This window comes from Prionailurus bengalensis, chromosome A1, assembly GCF_016509475.1.
Source record: "Prionailurus bengalensis isolate Pbe53 chromosome A1, Fcat_Pben_1.1_paternal_pri, whole genome shotgun sequence".
NCBI classification, from domain to species: domain Eukaryota; kingdom Metazoa; phylum Chordata; class Mammalia; order Carnivora; family Felidae; genus Prionailurus; species Prionailurus bengalensis.
In genome coordinates, this window is record NC_057343.1 from 169,889,026 (window position 1) to 169,911,845 (window position 22,820).

The window sequence follows — 22,820 nt, forward strand, 5'->3', positions numbered from 1 at the left end:
TATGTCATGACTAAACAAAGCAATCTGCCATACCTATTTTCTCTATAAAGTACATTGTAGCCTTCTTAATCATAAGAATACTTGACAGCGCTTTAGTATTACTTTTGGCCATTTTAAACAGCAAAATCATCAGCTAAAAGCACAAAAATGCAATAAATGTGAAACTAAATAGACTGCAGAATGGGTAGCTTCCAGCATGGGAACTGAAACAGAAAGGTAGACAGAGATAGCCTTGTTTGACCTCTCTTGAGAACATGTGTATCAAATGACTCTTGTGCTCTGGATATGTGTATATCTGTGATTGGCCTGGAAAGTATTTTGTATATTGATTTGAGGATTAGAAATAATTTTAGGCAGTAGGTGAATTCAGACATATGGAATCCATGAATGTATATATGTATTGAAAATAGAGCCTAAAGGATTTGCTGATGAATTGGATATAGTGGGTGAGACAAAGAAGTCAAGGATGATTTGAAGATTTTTGGCCTGAACAACTGGAAAGGTGGTTAACTGAGGTGGAGAAAAATATAGGAGTAGTAGATTTGGAGCTGAAGATCAGGAGTTTTTAGATTCTTTTTAGACATCTAACTAGATATGTCTAGTTTGTACTTGAATCTCTAGCTATGGAGAATTCCTGGGAGAGGTCTGGAGTAAAAGTATAAACTTGAATGTTAGTTGGTATTTAAGCCATGCCGTTTGATGACATTACTAAGGGTGTTCATTAAGATAGAAAACAGAAGGGTCCTAAGACTGAGCCCAACATTAAGAATCCCAACATCAAGAAATAAGGAAGAAATTATAAAGAACACCAAGATAAAAGGAAAACCAAAAGAACATATTATTCTGGAAGCCAAATGGGGAAGGAAAAGATTTTGAGGAAGAACGAGAGATCAACCTGGTTAAGTACTACTAAAACATGAGATGAGGACCGTGATTTGGATATTGTAAAGTGTAGGTTATTGGAGACTTCGAAAAGAGCAGTTTCAATATTACAGTAGAGGGAAAAGCTTAAATGGGATGGGTTTAAGAAAGAATGCGAGAAAAGAAACTGGAGATCCCTGGTACAGACAAATCGTTTCAGGAGTTTTGCAGTAAAGGAGAGAGAGGGAGGTAACTGAAAGTAGTCAAGGGAGGATGTTTTCTTTTTTTAAAGATTAGGAGCAACTACTGCTTGTTGGTTGTTGAGAATGCTCTGGGAGAAAAGGAAAAGTTGATGAGGTAGCAGAATGAAGGAAGAATGGCTGTAGCAGTGTCCTTGAGTAGTTATGAGGTGATGAATCCAGTACCCAAGTGAATGGATTGGTTTTACCTAGGAGCCAGAGCCGTTTATTCATAGTAGTAGTCTAAGAAGGCCAAGCATACAGCTTTATACAGATAAGTAGGTAGATATATTGGTTATAGCTTGTTGAAGTTGTTTTGGAATTTCTTTTCTCAAGGGGGTTCCTGGGCTTCCTTTTCCCAAATTCAAAATCACAAGATATAGGCCAGTAAGTATATAGTGAAAAGTTTTTCTCCTGACTGTTACCTGTTTTTTTTCCTTCAGAAATGACTAATACTTTGTTTCTTCTAGATATATTTTATGTATATCTTGTAGCTTTTAAGCTACTTACTTACTTAAAGGTATTCATCAACTTATTAGATAACCTTGTGTATTATAGTACATTATTCAGAGTTTGAGGTCAGTTACTGGTTGGTTATTCATGCTAAGTAAATGGTGATCTCTACACTTCCTCCTCTATAATTATATCCTAACATTATGATGACTATTTTGTGAGCCTTTGTTTTATTTTTTTTTGTCAAGCATCTTTTAGGAAAATACTGCCTATCCCTCACAGAACCTAAAACACCATGGGATAAAACACCATGTGGATAAAGATTTAAAGGATGAAAGCCCTTAATTTGCTGGAAATGTTGTTATTCCACACAGTTAACTAATCTTATAAAGCAGAATGATGGTTTTGTTTTATTTTGTTTTGTTTTCATTCTGGCTGTGTTTATGTATTAATAATCCTCATAGTGGGAACATACCTGCTTTGAAACATACATATTGAAACCAAGTTTTCTTTTTTATTTTAGGAAGTGTTTTGATATTTAAAGAACAAATCATTGAGATATTTGATCTCTAGACTAAATAACTCCAATTTTTTAGATTTAATGAATATTCAGATACTTTTGACTTTTGATCAGATTTTCACAGCTTTTGATTTTTAACTTTTATTTTGACATAATTTCAGACTTACATATCTATTAAAAGAAGGATAAAAAGAATACCTTCACTCATACTCCCCAAATATTAATATTTCACTACATTTTATTTCTTTCTTTCTCTGTTTGTGAGAGAGAAACTTACAATGGCCCCTCTGTCCTTTTGATGTGTTCTTGTCATTCATCCTTTATTTTCTGACTCATCTTATACTTTTCATGCTCTGGATCCTGCTCCATTATTTTAAGGAACCATAGTTTCTTTTAGTGGTTTTCCATTTAGTATTTAGAAACCATTATTTGGGCACTGGGTGTGCTCATTGTCATGAGGGTATCTTTGTTCTAGGTCCTCTCAATGCACAGAGATAAGAAATAAGAAACACAAATGTATCAGTGCTTATTTCTATATCTGTTGATCTGTCTATATTAAAACTAAAGAGTTTATATTGAGACTTTCAATTCTAGTCCAATGCCTTGTGTTCATTTGGTGTTTTCATATTTATGTATTTGCACCTTCTTTCTCTGACAGTGGGAAACCTGGCTTCTGTTATTCACACTCTGTTTACTTACTTGTTCAATCCTAAAATAACAGAAAATCATTTCAGAATTGTTAACGCATGCCTCTTAAAGAAACTACAATTCATGGTTTCTTTAGAGCTCTTTTTGTCTTTAGTCTTTCATTGTAATCAAATATTGTTTGCCAAAGTTTCTTAGATTAATTCTTTTCTTCCCCACTCCTTTTGGTGTGATTGCGTTATTCACTGGAAATAGTTTGGTTCATTTGTATCTGTTGTATCCCATTATAAGTTGTTTTGTCCTCTCCTATTCTTGTTTTTTGCTTACTGTCTCATTAATGGTTTAACATTAATGGTTCCAAAAGTCAGTACTGTATAAAATTATATACTTAGATAACTATTATCTTCTATAATTATTTCTCTCAAGTCATGAGTTCATGACCTGAGCAGAAATCAAGAGTTGGATGCTTAACCAACTGAACTACCCAGGTGTCCCAAATTTTAAGAATGTTTAAGTATATTACAATGATTATCCCCTTATCTGTTATTTGTGGTACACATATTTTTTACTAGTTTGTTGGTTGTCATTTTATTCTGTTTAATGTGTTTCCCCCCACCAATGAATGATGATACTCTAGCTACTGATACTTCTTTGAGAAATAAACTGTCCTTTGTTTCTGTCTCAGAACTTATGCCTTCTGCCCATCTTCATGAAGTTGAGGCAGGCTAATTTGTTAGCTTGCAAGTAGAATAAAATCTTGTACCCTTCATGCTCTTGACAAAGATTGATGTGTCCTTTTTTTATATATATTTTTATATTCTTTTTTTTTTCCTACAGGATTTTTTTCCTCACTTGCTTTGTTTTGTTCCTTCATGGTTTCCCAAGTTCCTTCATTTTAACCATTTCTCCCTCTGAAGTGTTACCTTTCTAAGACTGTTTCTCATGCCTTTCACATATACTTTTAGTTCCCTTTCTTGTAGTCAGTTCTGTGATCTAGCATTATGTTTCCAGTATTTTCACATATAGAATGAACTTGCGTTTTCTGATGGTGATTTTAGACAAGTCTTAAGCACACTGCTACCTTTTCTCTTCTCTCTTTAGTTCATTTTTCTTGTTTTCAGAACAGCGTTTGGTATCCATGAAGTCTTGCCGTGGGAGGGTGAGAGATCTTTTGCAGTGATTTGGTGTTTAATTTAACACTCAGAGATAATTTTTTTAAAAAATGTTTATTTATTTATTTTGAGAGAGAGAGACAGAATCCCAAGCCGTTTCTGCACTGACAGGTGATGCCAGCCTCGATCTCACAAACTGAACCAGGAGGTCATGAGCTGAGCTAAATTCAAGAGTTGGACACTTAACGGACTGAGCCACCCAGCTGCCCCTCCACTCACAGACGATTTAAAATTTGTACATTCACTGCCTACTATGCTGAGGATGAGGGTTTATTTATTTTTCTTTTTGTGCTTTATTAAATATTCAGATGCTATGTGGGAAATTCAGAATTATGCTTTTACTTCATCCCAGCTACACAGAATCCTCCCCTTCAAAGCTTTGTTACATTATAGAATATAGATTTGAGCATGGTATATTCAATTTATAGGTTATTAAACGATTGTTGGTCAGTTGAATCTAGCAATCATTATATGCAAGGAAATGATATTTCACAGTTTTCTCTTTAAAGGTATTTTGTTGAATTTTTAAATAAAATATCACTGTTTTAGTTCCTTGAACAGTTTAGAGTCTATAACACATGCCCAGTAAATATTTCTTGATTGATATATCAATTTTTCTTATACCAGGAAATTTATTAAAAGTAGCACAGTATGTGTATATATAAATATATGTGTGTGTATATACACACACACACACATATATATATATATATATACACCTATATATCTATTGTATTTTTTAATGCTTTATAGGAGCATATAATCAAAAGGTTTTTTCAGCTCTCCAAATTCTATGCCCTCCTTAGCCTTTGCTGTTGTATTTTGACAATTTTTTTGCCATTCATTCTTTCAAATCACTACCCAGTGAATTGAAAAGGGCAGATAATTTAACTCCCAGGATTAGAAATTAGAAGCTAAAATTTAGATTATATGACTTGCTTGGGTTGCAAAACTAATCAAAGGAGAAGCTGAGACAAAAAATGACTTCTTAACTTTGCTTTTGTCTGAACAGCATGGAATAAAATGGGTAACTCATTCATTGTTCCCACATGTCATACTTGAATTTTAACTTGCATGTGAAAAAACATATGTGTACATTTGGGCCAAATAACTTATAAGTTAGGATGAATTCTTGCTCATTTTCTTCTTTCTCAGAGCAATAAGTAGAAATTATATAGTTGAGGAGGAATGGTTTGACAGGAAAGAAAAATGTAAGATGGTAGAACGTTTAGTTATCCAAATCAAAGCAGAGTCTATGTGCAGGCATTTTGCTTTTTGAAAATAATCACTTCTCATTTATTATCAGGAGGCTTTCCGCCATAATATTTAGCAAATGGCAAACACTTCCGAAGTTTATAATAAAAAATACTCGACTTTCTAGACTAGCTGAATGAGTAGTCTTGCCTGTCTCTTGTAAATGTCAAACTTACATAATTGAGTTTTGCTAGCTTCATAATATTGTTTATGGCATGGCATATTGTGTATACACTCTGTTATTACAAACATTAAACAGATTTGTCAACAAGTGGTGACAAAAGAATTATAATACAATCTCTTTGTGAAATTCATTATGTGCAGGAGGAAAAATTAGATGTTTTCCTGCCTGTTAATTGACACATGGGACAACTCCATGCCCTGCTTGAATGCCTCTCTTCATTAAAAAAGAAAAAAAGTCATATGGCAACAGAGGTATAATTCTGTGCCTGTCAATACGAATTTACTTAATCTGTATGCTTCATATTAATTTTAGGCTCAAATGTTATTTAAAAGTTAAGAAAGAGTAATAATGATGTGAAATATTCTGCACCAAGAAGTGATGTGGCGAGAATTGTGTTAGGGTTTTTTGCCACATGTTTCATTATGTGAATGGAACAGAAAATATTTTATTTGTGACTTTGGTTTTCACAAGGTATTACTATTTCTTGAATTTACTTATATAGTTTGTATGGGACCTAAATAATTATTTTAAAGTAAATCAGGAAAAACTATAATAAAATCCCTTTTGAAATCATAGCAAGTGAACATGTTCTTGGAACTTTCTACAGGGGAGGGAGGGTGTCGATGGATCGATCATGCACATGCACAAGTACATCAGATAACCAAATGCATAAGTGTATGTGAGCTGTAGAGTACAAAAGCAAACAAACCAAAAACCTGCTAAAACATGCCCTCAAATTCAGTTTTAAGCCCAAAGCTCTTATTAAGCTCGTATTAAACCCAAAGCTCTTTATTATTATAGTAGTATTTTAATGTAATAAATTTTGCCTTGGATATTTTCAAAGGCATTTAATTTTTTTCATAAATTGTTAATTACCACTTATAAGCTGTTGATATTTTGATATGGTTATAATAGTCTTCTTCAGATCGTTTGTCATATACTGGGTATGATAAAGAAAAAAAAGAAATTCTTAACTTTTCTAATAAGACTTTAGATTATAAAATCTTAGCTGAGCGTTACACATTTAGTGCATCATTTTTCACCATCTAGAAAGACAGATGGGTAGTTTGCAGTTTAAAAAATCTGTGCAGATAGGAGGACAGATGGGTGGTTTAAATGTCTCCATGAAAATGTTTGTGTGGAGAGCTTGACTCCTGAAGTTGTACTAAAAATCCAAGAAATTAATTAGGAATAATAGAGTTCATATAAAAAGTAATATTTAAAAAAATGATTTAAAATATGGAATTTACTATGTAGTTATACTTTGTGAATTTACAATAACAATTAACAAATTAGAACACAGTACTTAAATAGTCTTGCCTGGTAGATGCTTGCCTTATTTTCTTATTATCAACACGTATACTCTAGAAAATTTCTTTATTACTTTGAATCAATTTGTCTGCCTAATTGTATATGACCATTGGAATTTCTGTCAGAATTTGCTGAACTTTAAGTAACATATATTTAAAACTAGCTTAAAAATGATTAATGAAATTAAAAAAAAATAAAAGGGCCTTGGAAAGGGCTGCTCTGGCAGCTTCTGCAGCAGGTGTTTGTGGAGTTTTCACTCTCATTCAGACATTAATGTGATTTAGCCCCCAGCCAAAAAATGGATTCTGATTTGGTTGGGTATGCACTTTGGCTTTTGAGTATTAGCTTCATATAGGAGTCTCATCCTGACTAGTGTGGATAGGGAGATAAAGGGATTGTTATTTTTGACGGAGGCTCTGACGCTGGCCATAGATATGTAAACTGAATAGACTCTTGGGGACATTTTTTGAAATGTATTTTTGTAAGAAGGATGCCATATAGCAATATTTGTGGGTAAATAAATATATTATGCTGTGGAAAAAAAACTATTGCATTAATTGAACATGTAGGAGAATGTGTTACTGAGAACCTTAAAATATCATTCATGATTAGTATTACTGAGGTAATTTGGTAATTACTAAGTTAAAAAAATTATCCCTAGTGCTATACAGAATGACTTAAAATTTCTGTAGGGTAACTGAGGCAAAAAAATATATTGGGTTCTCAATGAAGATTTAAAAGAATTAAAAATTCAAATAAAACAGAACTTTTTAAAATAACAGGGTATCCTTCATAGGAAGGGGAAGAGTTATTTCATGAATTTATTTTAATTATATATTTAAAAATGTATATGATAATTGGCTCATGAAATAAAATATATTATCCTGTGAGTTGTAGTCCAAAAGTGAGAATATTCATTTCTTTAGTGGCTCATGTTATTTTTTCTGATCCCTTCAGTTCAGTACTGAATTAATATATTTGTTTCCATCCACCTGATGTTAGAACCTGTTTATAGATAGCAGTGAGAAGGGCTAGGAAAGATCTCTGGTGATTAAAATATTTTCTCCTTAAGAAGTTCTTTATGTTATAAAGTAAAATAGGCTTTCTAAGGTAGCAATTTGCAAATAACTTAGGAAATTAATAATGTCCCCATATGCAGGAACCAGCTGATGGGCTATGGCTAGAGAATTATGCTCTGTAAAATAATTCTGTGCAACTCCCTGGAAGTCAGTGGTGGTTCTGGTACTTGGAACCACTAGAATTTGTTGGTAGCAGGGACTTACCAGTATGCTGGAAAGATTTTCTTTTCCGTCTGCTAGATGCAGTTTATTTGTCTGAGAACTGGAGGGGAGATGAGAAAGGCAAGCAAACTGTTCTCATTCTATTGCTCTGCCTGTGCATGTCTGAGGGTCTGAGGTCTCCTCTCTTCACAATAACACTGTCTTTACTCTGCTTTTGGTTCTTAGCTGGACACATTCTTCAACAGGGAATGCTTTTCAGACTCCTACCTATAGGGAATACTTAGATGGGTGCTGAACCTATGCAGAGTGGCAGCAGAGGAGAGCCTGTGGCGTCAAAAATTCTCAACATAGGGGTGCCTGGGTGGCTCAGTTGGTTAAACGTCTGACTCTATTTTAGTTCAGGCCATGATCTCACGGTTCGTGGGTTCAAGCATGGTGTCATGCTCTATACTGACAGCACAACACTACTTGGGATTCTCTCTGTCCCTCTCTCTCTCTGCCCCTCCTCTGATTGCTCGTTTTCTCCCTCTCTCTCAGAAATGAAATTAATAAACTTTTAAAATAAAATTCTCAACATAATAAATATTTTGAAAAGTTTATTCCCTAAATCTAATTAATTGATAAAGATATTTGCTTGGTTTACATTGAAAATTGAAGATCTGCTTAAAAATTTCATTTATTTAGGGGCTCCTGGGTGCATCAGTCAGTTAAGCATCTGACTTCAGCTCAGTCATGATCTTGCAGTTTGTGAGTTTGAGCCCCGTGTCAGGCTTTGTGCTGATGGCTTGGATCCTGGAGCCTGCTTCAGATTCTGTGTCTCCCTCTCTCTCTGCCCCATCCCCTACTCATACTCCCTTTCTCTTTTTCTCTCTCTCAAAAATAAATAAGCATTAAAATTTTTTTCATTTATTTATATAGTTGTTTATGTTGTCACTCTGTGAATATTTTCTGAATTATTTTAATAAAGGTACCACAAAAAGTTTTAGTTCATAATATTATCAATATCTCCTGGACTTTTCCTGTATCGAGTTTAAATTTCTCTGCTTTCAAGTCATTCACAACCTAAAACTGCTCTACTTATACAGACATATTTCCTTCACTTCGTTAATACTTACTCTGTGAGCTTATTTCTTTGCTTGCCCATGTAATTTTGCTTATTCTCTCCCCGTTTTCACTCAGTATTCCAATTCACCAGCGGCTATATGTTGAGGACTCTGTTTTGCTAGGTACTGAATTCCCAGTGTTTAGCACAGTTCTTGGTGGTGGGTGGTGATCAGTGGATAATATTCATTAAATGAAAGGAAGAAAGGTGGAAAGGGAAGACGAGAGTAAGGAATTATTATTATCCATTCTGTCTTTCTTATACCTTCCTGCACATGCCCCACCTTTTAATGTTTGTTTTTTCTACATAGCCACCTCTGACTCCCCTTGTCTTTATTGAAACCTCAAACACAGACCTCAAAATTTAACATTGTTTACAAACTTTGTTGTTTTCTTGGTTACACTGTTTCATGTACATTGGTTGTTCCAATTTGTGTAAGCTTCTTGAAGATAAGAAAGATCATTTTTCTGTGTAATTTCATAAAAAATTGTACATTAACATTCATTCATCAAACATTTACTGTAATATATGTCTCCTTCATAGCAGCCTGTGTGCAAAATACTGACAAATAAGCAGTACTTTGTATAGAGCTGGGTATGTAGTATTATGCTCAATAAAATTTTGTCGATTACTCCTAAAATGTATGAAATAATATAAAATAGTGGTCACTCTGTTTGCATATAGTGAATATAAAACATCTTTATCTCTTTTAACTTTCTTCAACATTTTCTTCAGGGAAAGAAACCGAAAAGGCCAAGGAACGATACGATAAAGCCACAATGAAACTTCATATGCTGCATAATCAGTATGTATTGGCATTGAAAGGGGCACAGCTTCATCAGAATCAGTATTATGACACCACACTTCCTTTGCTTCTGGACTCCTTACAAAAGATGCAAGAAGAAATGATAAAAGCACTGTAAGATACATTTCCTATTTGGCATAAAGTCCCTTCATGAAGTGATTTTAACATTATTTTTTCTCCTAGTTAAGCTTTGGGAAGGAAGTTGTCTGTGTTTTGTGAACTTCATTATTGACTTAGCCCAGTGTGTATTTCACATCTGTTTTACTTTAGTCCTTCTTGATTTTCACTTCTTGTCTCCTTTCAGTTTATTATCATCTCCTAAACCTTCTGGCTAGCCCTAAGAATGGTCCTTCTGTTTTGTATGTTTTTGTTCTACTCCGATTAGCTGGAAATTTAGGTGAAAAAAAAAAATTCATTAGTTGACAAGTGTTAACAAGTTAGTATTTTCGGAGGATTGAGATTGAGTGTTTAAATATTGAGCAACTGAGAAGTCCAAAGGAAAGAATTTTTTTTCTTAAGTTTTTAATTTTAATTCCAGTATATTTAACATACAGTGTTATATTAGTTTCCAGTGTACAATGCCATAACTCAACAATTCTCTACATAACTCAGTGCTCTTTAATCCCCATCACTTATTCTACCCATCCCCCGTCACACCTCCCCTCTGGTAACCACCTGTCTGTTCTCCAAATTAAAGTCTGTTTCTTTTAGACGGAGTTTGTCTCTCTCTTTTTGCCCTTTGCTTGGTTTTGTTTGTTTGTTTTGTTTTTAAATTCCACACATGAGTGAAATCATATGGTATTTGTCTTTCTCTGACTGACTTATTTCACTTAGCATTACACTCTGTGACTCTTTCAAAGGAAAGAATTTTTTGAAGGTTTATTTGCCAACTTATTATGTGAAGTTAACATCAGCAAATGTTTACTGAATTTCTACTGTGTGCAAAGCACGCTGCCTGTGAATTGGCCACAATTTTTGCCTTTAAGGAGCTAACAGTATATTCTGGCGAGTAAGTCAAGAGCACACGTTTACCATAGACATCAATGCAAGACAACAGAAAAAGATAGGCCATGTTTGGTAGAGTTCATCTCCTTTGACCTGGATTAGGTGATCTCCCATCTTCCCAGTAAAAAGATAAAAAAAAATATTTTTAGTTGACTTGAATAGGTAAACTTTGAAGGGTATTGATAAAATAGTAAAATGTCTACTTAAAATATTTAATTTCTAAATTTAGTTATGTCTATTTAAATTAAATACTGTTGATTCAGAAATACTTACTTTCCTACTCTCATGAATCAATGTTATTTCAAACTCTTCACATGAATCCTCAATAATGGCATCTTCATCATTGCTAGATGTCTTTTTGAGACAGTAGTTTCCTATTTTTTGAGACATAGTAGTTTTCTATAGCATATTATCTTTAACTTCTAAACAATTATTTTAGACCTAGCATTTAAAATATCCAAGCATGATGATTTCACTGCAGTTGAATTCCATGTCACATTGATGTAACGTTAGGAGGCTTCTTTTTTTAAAAATTCCATTTGTCTGAAGGTAGATATTAATAATAACCTCCATATCATATTATGGTATTGCTTTATGAGAGTTATCTAGATAGGCTCATTTACATTAATATTATTCAGTACTTTCACTTAATGTGGTCATAAGCCCAGGGATATTTACTAAGTCTGTTTTGAATTTCTCTGCCTCTCCTTTTTCTTTAAATTTTGTCAGGTGATTTCTGTAATCTTTCGAAACTAGCATTGCCTGAAACAGTTTAAATCTTTTTTTTTTAAAGTTTTATTATTTATTTTAAGAGAGCATGTGAGTGGGGGGAGGGGCAGAGAGAGAGGGAGAGAGAGAGGCAGAGAGAGGACAGCGAGAATCCCAAGGAGGCCCCGAGCTGTCAGTGTGAGCCTGATGTGGGGCTCAATCATAGGAATGGTGAGATCATAACCTGAGCCAAAATAAAGAGTCAGACATTTTTTTTAAAGTTTTTTTATTTATTTTGAGAGAGAGGTGGCGGGGGGCGGGGGGAGGCGGGTAGAAGGACAGAGAGAGAATCCCAAGCAAGCTCTGTGCTGTCACTGCAGAGCGCCAGGCAGGGCTTGAACTCATGAATTGTGGGATCATGACCTGAGCTGAAATCAAGAGTTGGACGCTTAACTGAGCCACCCAAGCGACACTAATCTTTTTTTCCTCAACTCAAACAATATTTGGCTATTTACAATAAAATAATTGAGAGAATATTAAATAAGAGAAAATTTGTAAGTAATAATTTTTATGAGTGATGCTTTTGGAAAAGAAAAGCAAACAATGCCCCTAATATTTATATGGGAAAAGGCAGCATAAGCTTGTCCACACTTGTTATTGAGGCCATTCTTGACTGGGGGTATATTTTTACAGCATAGCACTCTTAAGTTGGAGATTAGATCTTTGCCACCCTATTTTGTACTCATTAGATACAGCTAATATATTAAAAAAAATTTTTTTTTTAATGTTTATTTATTTTTGAGACAGAGACAGAACATAATCAGGGGAGGGGCAGAAGGAGAGACACACACAGAATCCAAAACAGGCTCCAGGCTCTAAACTGTCAGCACAGAGCCTGACGCAGGGCTGGAACTCACAGACTATGAGATCATGACCTGAACCGAAGTCCGACGCTTAACCAACTGAACCACATAGGCGCCCCATAGAGCTAATATATTTTGTGACAGTTTTACTACTGAAGGCAGGTAAGATGTGACATTTTTACTACTGAAGGAGAAGAGTTCAAGATGTCATTGAAGGTACAGAATCAGTTAAACTCTATAATTAAGACACAGAAAAGAGCAGAGGCCCAGGAGCAAGAGAAGAACCAAAGGATCGGGCATTTGAGGAAGTAGCAGCTACTGGAAAGAAACGTTGAAGACATAGGAATTGATCCATAGTTCCACGTAATGGAATTGAACATTTCTACGACAGCATTTAGATATAGAAACTCATCAACACTGACCTTACATTTTGAGCATGTCAAATACATTTTGGAAAAAGTAATGCCTTATTCTAGATTGTTTGCTATTATCGTGGTATATCAAATGTAAATTGTGAATCTGTGCTTTTGTATAATCCCTTTACTTTACCATTCAGGTGTATGAAATAAGGTGATGTATGAAACCACCATCTGTAAATATTGATGTTACATTTCTTACGTTTATTGTTCTGAATTCATTTTGGGCTGTGTTTCCCTTGAAAACTTAAAAATGTTGTAAAATTTTATTTTTGTTTTCAGAAAAGGTATATTTGATGAATACAGCCAGATAACCAGTCTTGTTACAGAGGAAATAGTGAATGTCCATAAAGAGATTAAAATGTCAGTTGAACAGATAGACCCTAGCACAGAATACAATAATTTCATAGATGTTCACAGGTATGTATGTATAATATTTTCACTCTTCTTTCATTATTTGTGATATTATTTTTTTCTACCATATAGTATTTAATGAAATAAGGTATTCTATTGTTAGGACATAGAATTTACTGATTAATTTGTTTCTAACTATTTTAAAAGTTCTTTCTCAATGACAACTAATTTATATAATTATTTTTATTAAAATTTTTTAAATGTTTATTTATTTTTGAGAGAGAGAGAGAGAGAGAGAGACAGAATGTGAGCTGGGGAAGGGCAGAGAGAGAGGGAGACACAGAATCTGAAACAGGTTCCAAGCTGTCAGCACAGAGCCTGGCGCAGGGTTTGAATTCACGGACCGTGAGATCATGGCCTGAGCCTAAGTCGGACGCTTAACTGACTGAGCCACCCAGGTGCCACTGTATAATTATCTTTAAAAATTTGTCAGTTGTTACTACATCATTGCTTAAAACTGTATTTAATTCATGAAATTATATATATATTTTAACATTTCTATAGTGATAATGCTATGACTTTATATGTATATTCAATTTATGATGATATATCAATTACTTATCCATGCATACTTATTACCATTGTGACAGGAATGAACAGGTTAATAGCCATATTCTACAAATGAGGAAATTAAGGCTGAAATTATATGACTAGATCTTGGTGCCTGGGTTTAATTTGATTTGTTCTATTTGTATTTGCTCTACTTTGTAAACATAATTTTGGATAATATATATTGTGCCTTTGATGTGTACTAAGATGGTAGTATATTCACACTGATCAAAATTATTTGGTACGTTTTATTAGAACAACAGCTGCTAAAGAGCAAGAAATTGAGTTTGATATTTCCTTACTAGAAGAAAATGAAAATCTTCAGGCAAATGAAATTATGTGGAATAATTTAACAGCAGAAAGTTTGCAAGTAATGTAAGTATTTAGAAAAGATGATCAGATTAAATATTAGTGTTATTATTTATAGATTTACTTTATCAGATTTAAAATTCCAGTGTTTATTTTTTACAAATAATGAAAAGTAAATTAAAAATGAACTGATTGTTGGGGCGCCTGGGTGGCTCAGTCGGTTGGGCGTCCAACTTCGGCTCAGGTCATGATCTCGTGGTCTGAGTTTGAACCCCGCATCGGGCTCTGTGCTGACAGCTTGGAGCCTGGAGCCTGCTTCAGATTCTGTGTCTCCCTTTCTCTCTGCCCCTCCCCTGCTCATGCTCTGTCTCTCTCTCTCTCTCTGTCAAAAATAAGTAAACATCAAAAAAAAAAAAAAGAACTGATTGTTGTTTGGTCAGAAAAAAAATGTTTTGAGAAATATGTTAACTTTATTCATTTTGATCACTAATTTTGGTAATTCTGAAAATCAGAATTCTGTGTGATGTTATATTCATTTGCCCTGTTATTGCTGATATCTTATATTGGAATAATGGTTCATTCTTTTCAAACTTATTTATATATGTGTCTATATCTATCTGTATCTGTCTATATCTATCCCATTCATTGCTTAAAACTTTTTGGCAGAACTATTTTGGAAATGAGGATATTGAGTGTTAAAGAAGAGACTCATAGATATCAGAAGTGTTTAGTACAAAAAATTGACTTTTAATTGAGTTATTTTCTCTTAGGGATGTCTTCTTTAAAGACATAAATTCTTTCTTCATTTTGTTGTTTTGTTGCCTAATATTTTAAAGGAGTTTTGAGAAATTTTAATTTGTTTTTTAGTCCTTTTCAAATATTAGAGGCTATTAATAGCATATTTTTAAATTTAGAAAACAAGGCATTCTACTTTTAAATAATTAACTCATCCCTTGATTGTTTTAGCAGCAACACAAAGAAACTTGTATTAATGATAAGTACTGTATGTATTTGTCTTTTGAGTCAGAACCACAGCTAGGAGTGATTATGCACTCATTTTCTCTTCAGTATTGGACAGTTATATCATATGACCTGTTGGCACTTTACCTCAGAAGACTCAGCCAAAAGTCCCCATCTAATATAAACACTCTCCTTTCTATTGTTCAGTAATAGTTCAGTAATAGTAATAGATAATTAAGTGAGTGTGGGACGCTGGAACTAGGTCTTGGAAAGGAGTTTAATAATTTTAAAGTTAGGCAGATGGGATTGAAGAAACTAACAAATTCTTGTTGAATCACCCATACAAATTGAAGGCTTAAAAATTATGGTGGATTGACTGCTGATGAGTGGAATGGAGGTGTGGGAGTACATTAGGGAGATTTTTCAAGCAGCCATATTGGGATTCTTGAAGCTGTTCCCAGGTTCTGAAGTCATTCACAGGAGTCTCATTTTGGATTTAGATATTCTCTTATAATGTTAGCTGTCTTTAAACCAGTGGTCCTCACTGTCTCCAGGGGACATTTGACAATATCTGGAGACATTTTTCTCTATCAGGTGGGAAGGCACTGCTGAAAGCTAGTGGGTAGAGGCCATGGATGCTGCTAAATGTCCTGCAGTGCATAGAACAGCCTCCTGCAACAAAGAATTATTGGGTGAAATGTTAATAGTGCCAAGGTTGAGAAACTCTGCTGTGAACAATAGAGTTGGGTTCATGGCACAAAATGGATAGTAGAGTTTCTCAATTCTTGTGCAGTGACAAATTTCATTTTTTGATTTCTGTGCTGGTGAAGGAATATGACATAAATTACTCCTGTTTTTTTAATCATTCTGTTGCTCCCCCAAAATATATTCATTTATTCATCAAAATATATTTATTGTATATTTCAGGTTGCAAAGGTTAATACCTTCAAGGTGTTTATGCTAAAATTGATCAACTTATTTTAATAAGCAACAAGAAGGATGAGCATAGAGATATTGGAGTATAATAGGGTAAAATTAAAAATAGTTACCTGATATAAGCTTATGTAAAATAAGAGATTTTGCGACTAAATAATAATTTGTTTTATTGCTTTTCAGGGTATAATGAGAACAAAACTAGTTCTACACATAAATCATTATTTCTTAATTATGGTGATGAAGCAATGAAGAAAAATGTAATAAATTAAGGATAATAAATCTTTGATAATGTGGTAGAAGATTTTTTTGTGTGTAGTAGAAGATTTAATTGCTTACATCTTACTGAGGCAAAACTTTAGCTATATTTCATTGAACAGTGTCTAAATTCAGGATAGGGGTTTAAGAGTAAGCTTTTCTCAAGAATTTTATTCCAAGAATGAGTTATTCAGTGTGTCTATTGGCACTGTTAAAATAGTTTAAGTTATTTCCATTAAATATATGTATATGTGTATGTATGTGAGTATAATATATAATATATATATTATATATTATACTCACATATATATATATTATACTCACATACACACACATATATATTTAATATAATCCAAAGTCTCACTTTATTTTTACCATAATATTAGTGCTTTAAAGTTAAACTAATTTCTTTCTTGAGGCATTATTAATTTTGTTGTTGATTGTGTTGAAATATTATGTCCAATAGAATGAATGAAACAAATGAACAGCATTGGAAAAATAAGTACAAATGACCAATAGTCCTTTGACAATTAAGGAAATATCAATTTTTATTTTTATTTTTATAAAAATGATTATTTATTTATTTTGAGAGAGAGACAGAGAGCTTGAGCAGAGGAGGGACAGAGAGAGGCACAGAATCCAAAGCAGGCTCTGGGCTCTGAGCTGTAGCAGTGCAGAGTGGGGGCTGGAACCCACGAATCGTGAGATCATGACCTGAGCTGAAGTCGGTCACTTAACCTACTGAGCCACCCAAGCGCCTCAAGGAAATATAAATTTTTAAAAAGGAAGGTATTTCACCTACCAGACTGGCAAAGATTAAATAATTTGATAATACCCACTCTTATGTAGGGTATGGAGAAATAAGCCCTCTTACAAAGTCTTGGCAGAAATGTAAATTAGTGTAAGCTTTTTGGAGGATAATTTGGCAATATATATCAAAATTCAACTTGCTCATGTCCTTTGAGTTAGAAATTGTATTTCTAGAACTTTAGCTTTTAAGTAAGCAAAGATATACGTATAAGCATAACATGGTGGGTTGCCTTATTTTGAATCCTGACAGAATGGGTTATTACTTCTGTGAAACTGGGCAGATTACTTAGTCCCTTTGTGTGTCATTTTCCTCAGATATAAAATGGTAATAATAATGGCACCCAACTCATAGTGTTGTTGTAAAGCTCATGTGCATGAATAAATGTAGAATACTTAGATTAGTCCCTGGCACAAAGCCAGTTCTCTGTATTGGTTTTTGTTGTTTTTTAATTATTGCTTGGTTGGTTTTATACATTGAGGACTCCAAGCACAATGCTTAAGTTTTTCAGGGGCTTTATGGAATACTTGAGATCTGAAAACTTTTTGTTAATTCCTAAATATGAAAAGAATACTATGTTACATGTTATACTATGTCACTTTCATTAATTATTAAATTCAGTAACACAAAAATATTTCAAAATTCATAGGTTAGATTTTATTTTTTCTTCTAGTTAACATACAGTGTTACATTAATTTTAGGCATACAATAAAGTTAGATTTTAATATCTGCATATGAATGTGGATTTCTGAGAAATCACATTTTAGTATATATGATATTAATTTGGGTAGAGACCAAGGACTATAAAGGTTTTAAAACAGTCCCTTTGTTTTGTCAAAACACTGGAAATATCTGAAATATTCACTCATTAGGGATTAGTTGAATTATGGTATATCCATACCATAGCCACCATTTTTCTATATTATGTATGTTTTAAATAGAGTAGGATAGGTTTATATATATATAAGACTGTATGGAAAGATCTTCAAAGTATATGATAAAGAGCAAAAACAAGTTACAGAGTAATATTTATGGAATGAATCTGTTAATTTAAAAAATAGTACATATATATGCTTGTATATATGTAGATCATATGTTGGAATGGAGGTGAATGGATGAGGTGAGTAGGGAAGCTTGTTGAGGCCAATGTTTATAGTAATGTTAAATAAATGTGGTTTTATTTCTCAAATCTTTGCAGTTTTATTGGTCAGCCTGACTCTCTCCAGAATATTAGCTATTTGTTTTTCCTCCATTGTGTCAGTTCCTTATCCTTTCACTAAACGTTTGTCATTGAATCACGTTGCTTTATATAGTTTTAGAATAGAATACTCTCAAAAGCTCTATTTGAAAATGAAAATATTTTATGGCCTGTGCTTCCCTGGGTTCTGTGGTTTTCCTGAGCCCATCCAAGAGCTGTAATAAGAAACAGTATAGGAAAACTTCAGAATCATTTTGTTTTGTTTCGCATTCCTTTATGTTTTGTTTAAGTGGTCTGGTGACCCTGTCCTTTGTGAAGGTTCCATTAATTTGTAATTGAGAATCATTAGTATTTGATTCCTGAAGAATTTTTCTAATAATGCAAGTCATAGTGGCAATCTGCCAGACTACTGACTAGTAGTGACTATGAAACAAAGGAAAAACTGGACTACATTTCTATTGGACTCTTCAAAATTTTTGGCTAGATGTCAGATGTTTCAAATAATTAACATCTTTGTTGAATGAATGAGTGAATGAAAGGGTTTTATGGGGAGATTTCAAGGAGTTTTTGAATAGTGGATCTCATCATCTCTGGCTTTATGTCAGGTTCACTTAAGGAGCTTTAAAAAATACTGATGCCTGGGACCTAACTCAAAGCAATTAAATCAGTAAGGTCTGTGCATTGGGATTTTTTATGAACTCTCCAGATGATTTTAATGTGTGGACTGGATTGAAAATCTGTGCCATAAACCTGGTAAAATTGTGTGTAGAAACGTGTGTGATACTTTCTGGGGGGTGAGTTCTTGCACATTTTCGGAGGGCTTCATGACCGAAAATAGCTAAGGACTGCTGCTCTACTGGAATATGTACCTTTTGTATATAAAGAGTGTCTTTTTGTTAAACCTTTCTAATGAATTTATATTCCTCAAGTTGTATAGTGTTACTGGAGAAAAATTAGCATTTTTACAATAGTATTACTGGAATTCCTTTTTGACTCTGTTTTTTCTTCTCCTCTGCCATACTTCTGGATCAGTGTTGAATTGTAAGATATTTGAAGCTCAAATAGATACCCTTTCCCTAAGGTAATATTTTTCACTTTGCTATTCATAAAAAGATACCTTTCATTTTGGGGGGGGTATCTTGTTTTTGTTTTAGATTCCTAAATGTAACATACAAATTGCTGGTTTTATTAGTAGAAACTTACTCATAAATTTAATAATTTATATTCTTGGTTCCTATTTATGGTACCATGTAGATTTTTCTCAAATAAATGTAAGAGGTTCTGAGATTATTACACAAATAGTATTTATATCCAAAAAAGATTATACATTGTCGCAGCCTGCTCCTTTTTCAGGCTTGATGGAAATCTAATGTTGCAATAATAGTAAATGACTAAGTTACTGCATTTACCCATCTAAATATGTGCCACGAAGCATTTTATTATACTCTCATTATATGTATCAACTGTATTTATAAAGGTGTGTATATATAGAAGAGTTAAATTCAATTATTTATATGCTTATTTCCTTATAGGAATTTTTTTGCATGGTAGATCAGGATATGGTGGAGGGCTGCTTCCTCAGCCTCTAATTGTTTCTAGCACTGGATGCCCAAGATTGTACACTTCCCATCACACATGCATTTAGGTTGTATTACCTTCAGGCTTCAAACTGAGGTTGTTTCCTTTGTCTCTGTGATTTACAGCCTCTCTCCTTCCCCTTCATCACACTTCCCCCATCTGTGTCTGTTTTGAATCACTGTTCTGTGCCAAATTCTAGAAAAGAAACTATACTTTATTGATTTTAATCATCCATTTATTGAGATTATATATGCAAATATTTCCTCTCATCTAATCACTATTTAATTGAATAATTTGGAACTCAGTAATTTTAGTTCATCAGAATAACTTGAAGAAGGCAGGTCTATAAAATTTTGAACATTAGAAGAAGTTATGTAAGTGTCTATTACATTGGTTTTAGCATTTGAGATAAATGAGGCATCCATTTATGATCTGTGGCAAACTTAAAGCAGGGTAAATGGAGTTACTACCTATCAGTAGGTAATATATTTGAATTCCAGAAGATTGTGTTAAGTACTCTTGTATTCTGAACTAAAGCCCAACCTCAAGCCTCATGTTTCCTGGTACATTTTTTCAAAATTTAAAGTCAATGTGTTTAGCTTTTATAATGGGATATAGATAAGATCTCTTAATTGAAGAATGGTAATTCTCTATGTAGAAAAGTAATTCCCTTGGATTTTATGGGATATGAATTAGCAAACTAGTCTGTGGGCCAAATCCTGTTTGCTACTTACTTTTATGCAGTCTGTGAGCTAAGAATTCTGTTAACATTTTTAAATGATTAAAAAAATCAACAGAAGTATTATATTTTGTGACACATAATGATTATGTGAAATTTAAACATCAGACTACATAAATAAAGTTTTATTGGAACATAGCCATGCTCATTCATTTACCTATTGTCTATGGGTGATTTGTTACTACAATGGCAGAGTTGAGCATTTGTGACAGAGACCATTATATGGTATTCCCATCACTTCACACTACTCCTTGGTGCACTGCAGATCTCAGTGACACAGTTATAACTGAATAGCATTTTGAATGCCTCACATATTGCTGTACTACTGCATTTTAATGGCTTTTTTAAAAAATTTTTTAATGTTTTTTTTTTTTATTTATTTTTTGAGACAGAGAGAGACAGAGCATGAACGGGGGAGGGGCAGAGAGAGAGGGAGACACAGAATCGGAAGCAGGCTCCAGGCTCTGAGCCATCAGCCCAGAGCCCGACGCGGGGCTTGAACTCACGGACCGTGAGATCGTGACCTGAGCTGAAGTCGGATGCTTAACCGACTGAGCCACCCAGGTGCCCCTTAATGGCTTTTTATTATCAGCTTGTGCCTATCATGTCAAAACAAAAAATGGGAGAACAGATTTTGAATGTTATACTTTTAAAAAATTTTAAAAATTAAAAAAATTTTAATTCCAGTGTAGCTAACATATAGTGTTATGTTAATTTTTGGTGTGCAATATAGTGATTCAACAAATCTGTGTATTACTCAATGGTCATCATGATAAGATGATAAAAATCCACACTGGAGTGTGGATTATTTTGTTATTGAACTAGATGGGAAAATATTGTGTTTATTATGCAATGACAGTATGGCTGTGCTAAAATGATACAATACATGTTGACATTACCAGTGTAAATACTTATCTCAGTATTCCCAACTCACAGGAGAGCACTAGTCAGAAAAATTAGAAAATTTAAATTGGAATACCTCATTACAGCAGACTTTCTTCAAAAAATATGAAAATAAGGATGCAACCAAAATAAGTTTCTGGGTGGTTCATTTGTTAACAGAGCAAGGAAAGTCATTTGCCAGTGAGTGGTGAAATAGTGTCTCACTGTAGCAATTAAGGAAATAGGAAATGTGTCTAGAAAAAATAAACTTGTTTATGTTTGTTAGTCTTTCAGTGAGAACATTTGCTTGAAGAATTAAGAATATTGGGAGCTACATCATTAGTTAATTTAAAAAGATAAATGATTTCAAGTGGTTTTCCCTGTCTCTTGATAAGTTAGCAGGTGTGATGAAAACTGCTCAGTTTTTGTTTACTTGAGGAGTCAATGCCAAGTTTGAAGTTACTGAAGAATTACTCTCTATGAATAGTCTATGTGGATCAACTACAGACAAGAATATGTCTTTTTTCAATTATCTGTCCTAGCCACTAGGACTTTGGTTGTGAGATATGCCTAACTCATAAGCCAGTCAACCTGTGGGACAATGGAAAAGCTAGAGATGGAATTCTAACTTCACAAGTAACTGAGATCTGACTGGTAAAGCTGATCTTCTGAAAGTGATATATACCATATCCCTGGCTCACACCAGCCTTCTGTGCCTTCTTTCTCTTGTTTACTGAAGATCCAGGGACTGGCTTCTTCTATTTTCACTATCTGCTGCCACATATTTGTTGAAGGAGTCCACTCCCCACAAAACATGGCTGAAGATAAGCATATAGGACCTGAGTGAGTTATGGTTCTTTAGTTGCAAGCAAAAGTAACCAATTCTGGAAAATTTAAGGAATAAAAGCCCATTATGAGAAGGCCATCAAAAGTCTCCCAGAAACAACAAGGCCAAGGACATGAAGAGAAAGCAGGCAACTCTATGCAGCAGGAACCTGTTGACCATAGCAGATAGCATCCACACTGCATGAATGAACTAGCACTCTCCCTGCATAAATAGACTCCAGAGACTTTTTCTCCACTCCCAACTCCCTGAAAAAAAAAAAAAATATATATATATATTGTCAAAGAAGCTGAGAAAACACTAAATCACTACAAAGTGAAGTGGACCGTCTTAAGATATGTTACAACTGGTGGTGTTAAAAATGTATGGATCAGGAAGAGGCTTAGTTGAGCAAATTTACAAAGCTTGTGAAGATTTTAGGTGTTCAAATCATAGGATTATTCATTGTATTTTTCATCAGCAGGTACTTCATGGAAAATATTTGATTCTAATCATATGTTCTTAAACTAATAATGTCAATAATGACCTTCATTTGCTCTCATGGACTTGACCATCATCACTTCCATGAA

The 22,820-nt window shown here is 33.8% G+C and overlaps 1 protein-coding gene across 2 annotated transcripts in view; it reads left to right on the forward strand.

Moving 5' to 3' along the window:
* FER (FER tyrosine kinase) overlaps positions 1 to 22,820 on the forward strand; it is a 437,406-nt gene that overhangs the window by 90,156 nt on the left and 324,430 nt on the right. For both annotated transcript variants that reach the window (XM_043595148.1, XM_043595157.1), the window contains 3 exons: positions 9,718 to 9,901; positions 13,062 to 13,199; positions 13,998 to 14,117. In XM_043595148.1, the coding sequence (XP_043451083.1) occupies positions 9,718 to 9,901; positions 13,062 to 13,199; positions 13,998 to 14,117 (442 nt within the window). The remainder of the gene's footprint in view (positions 1 to 9,717; positions 9,902 to 13,061; positions 13,200 to 13,997; positions 14,118 to 22,820) is intronic.